This window comes from Myotis brandtii, unplaced genomic scaffold (assembly GCF_000412655.1).
Source record: "Myotis brandtii unplaced genomic scaffold, ASM41265v1 scaffold741, whole genome shotgun sequence".
NCBI lineage: Eukaryota > Metazoa > Chordata > Mammalia > Chiroptera > Vespertilionidae > Myotis > Myotis brandtii.
Genome location: NW_005370950.1, coordinates 227,713 through 229,774, shown reverse-complemented (window position 1 = coordinate 229,774; position 2,062 = coordinate 227,713). Strand labels below are relative to the sequence as shown.

The following is a 2,062-nucleotide window of genomic DNA, read 5'->3' as shown; positions in this document are numbered from 1 at the left end:
CATAGCAAGGCATTTGATGAAATCTTTTATGAGATCCTTAAGTACAAAACTGAAAAATAGGAGCTGGTTAATTTTCATTAGGTAGATTAATAATCGCTTAAAAGATGATTCCCACAGCATGCAGATTACCATGCTAGATGAAGATTTCTAACAGCAAACACCATTGTTGTCCTAGCCTTAGAAGTTTCACCATGTATATCCAACAACTTACTAGTAAATGAAGATACAGAAGCCAAGCTGATGAAGTTTATGTGACAACATCTGGGAAGAATAGTGAATAGTTGAGGATATTGATTTTAATCGTAAGTAATTGGGGATAAAACAAAACAAAACAAAAACAAAAACTTGCCTGGACCAGATGAAATCAAACCAAGGGCCAGACCCAAATCTCATACCTAATTAGAAAATGAGTGCAAGGGAAAGAAACAATTTTTCAACTATTTCTGAAATCAGCCTCAAGCTTGAATTGTAGGTACTATTAGCTTGTGACCTGAAATATCCCAGTCAAAACACCAACAATACCAATAGGAGGACTAGAAATTTTTATCTACAACTGTGGCCTTAATTATTCTCACCCTCTTTTAAACGATCCCCTTCAGCCTTGGTTTTCTTTTGTCTTTCTGATCCAGCAAGGTCTACAAGATGCAGTTTGGAGCGAAAGCTGCTACTCCTGTGATAATGACAGGAAGACACAAGTGAGAATAGTACACAATCTTAAGGATAACTGAGTATCAAAGTTGACTTGCCAGCTCTTCTTTTCTTTCAAGTCAGCCAAAATGGCCCCAAATGTTACTAGTGCTCAGAGTATTGATGTCAGATATTTGTCAAATCAATTAAAGAGGCAACCTAATAATCAACTTCAGCAGAACTAACATTAAAAATCTTGACTCTTTAAATTGTAACTTACTTGTCACTCTTCTTTCTTTGCTCTATGGAGATTGTAAAGATGGCATGAGACCGGGATGACTGGGAGTTCATAGCTGTGGAGGCCACAGTCCTACAGTTGTTGCCTTGTTCCAAACAGGAAACGGTATCCTGGGCAACTAAAACAGTCTTCTCAGTGAGTCCCACAATCTAATTCAGAGAAGGAAAAAAAAAATTCCCTTATGATTCATACATAAATATTTCATCAGAAATATAAGAATTGTTGGTTTAAAAAATGCATTGATGTCCCAGTACAATCTTAATAAATGGAATAGTCATGATTTTATCTAGCAACTCTGATCATTGTGATCCCTGCAAACCAAAGTCATGATCAATGTGATCCCTGCAAACCAAGGTCTCCAATCTCCACTAGGGGCTTCCAAAACAAAGGTGCCAGCCAATACTAGATCTAGAAAAGATCTCTAGATTTTAGGGTAGCAATGGATAAGGTGCCTTTCAGGGAGCCCCAAGTGAAGGTAAGCTTTGGCCTGAAGGACAGCAAGGGCAAACAGCAATGATATTTCTCTTTGCAACTTTCTCTTCTATGTAACCCTAGGCTCCTTCTTATACCTTTGATCTGTTTTTATTTTTTTGTGTTGTTTTAAAATATATTTTTTATTGATTTCAGAGAGGAAGGGAGAGGGAGAGAGATAGAAACATCAATGATGAGAGAGAATCACTGATCGGCTGCCTCCTGCACACCCCCTACTGGGGGGATCGAGCCCACAACCCAAGCATGTGCCCTGACCCGGAATCGAACCTGGGACCCTTCAATCTGCAGGCCGATGCTCTATCCACTGAGCCAAACCGGCCAGGGCACCTCTGATCTGTTTTAAACCTCATTTTTTCACTGGGGGAAATTGCATGGCAGTTTCCACTGGATTAGGAAGCCAGAAAAACAAGGGCCTAGGCTTGGTACTATATCTAGCTATGAGGGTTTATACAAGTTAAAATCTCTTGGAGCCTCTGGAGATTGAACTAGAGTAAGTCCCTGCTATCCTCAGTATGCTATGATTTTATTACCCCACCAGAGGCCCGGTGCATGAATTCGTGCATGGGTGGGGTCTGGCCGGCCTGCCCCAATGGGGGCCAATCGGGGCCGGGCTGACGTGGGGGAGGGACCACGGGACGTTGGCTG

General features: G+C 41.1%; 1 protein-coding gene across 1 annotated transcript in view; it reads right to left on the bottom strand.

Moving 5' to 3' along the window:
- Positions 1-561: 561 nt before the first annotated feature.
- LOC106724172 (chromosome-associated kinesin KIF4A-like) overlaps positions 562-2,062 on the bottom strand; it is a 16,606-nt gene continuing 15,105 nt past the window's right edge. Inside the window, exons 6-7 of the mRNA XM_014530505.1 lie at positions 908-1,074; positions 562-670 (exon numbers count right to left, since the gene is read on the bottom strand). Coding sequence (XP_014385991.1) covers positions 562-670; positions 908-1,074 — 276 coding nt within the window. The remainder of the gene's footprint in view (positions 671-907; positions 1,075-2,062) is intronic.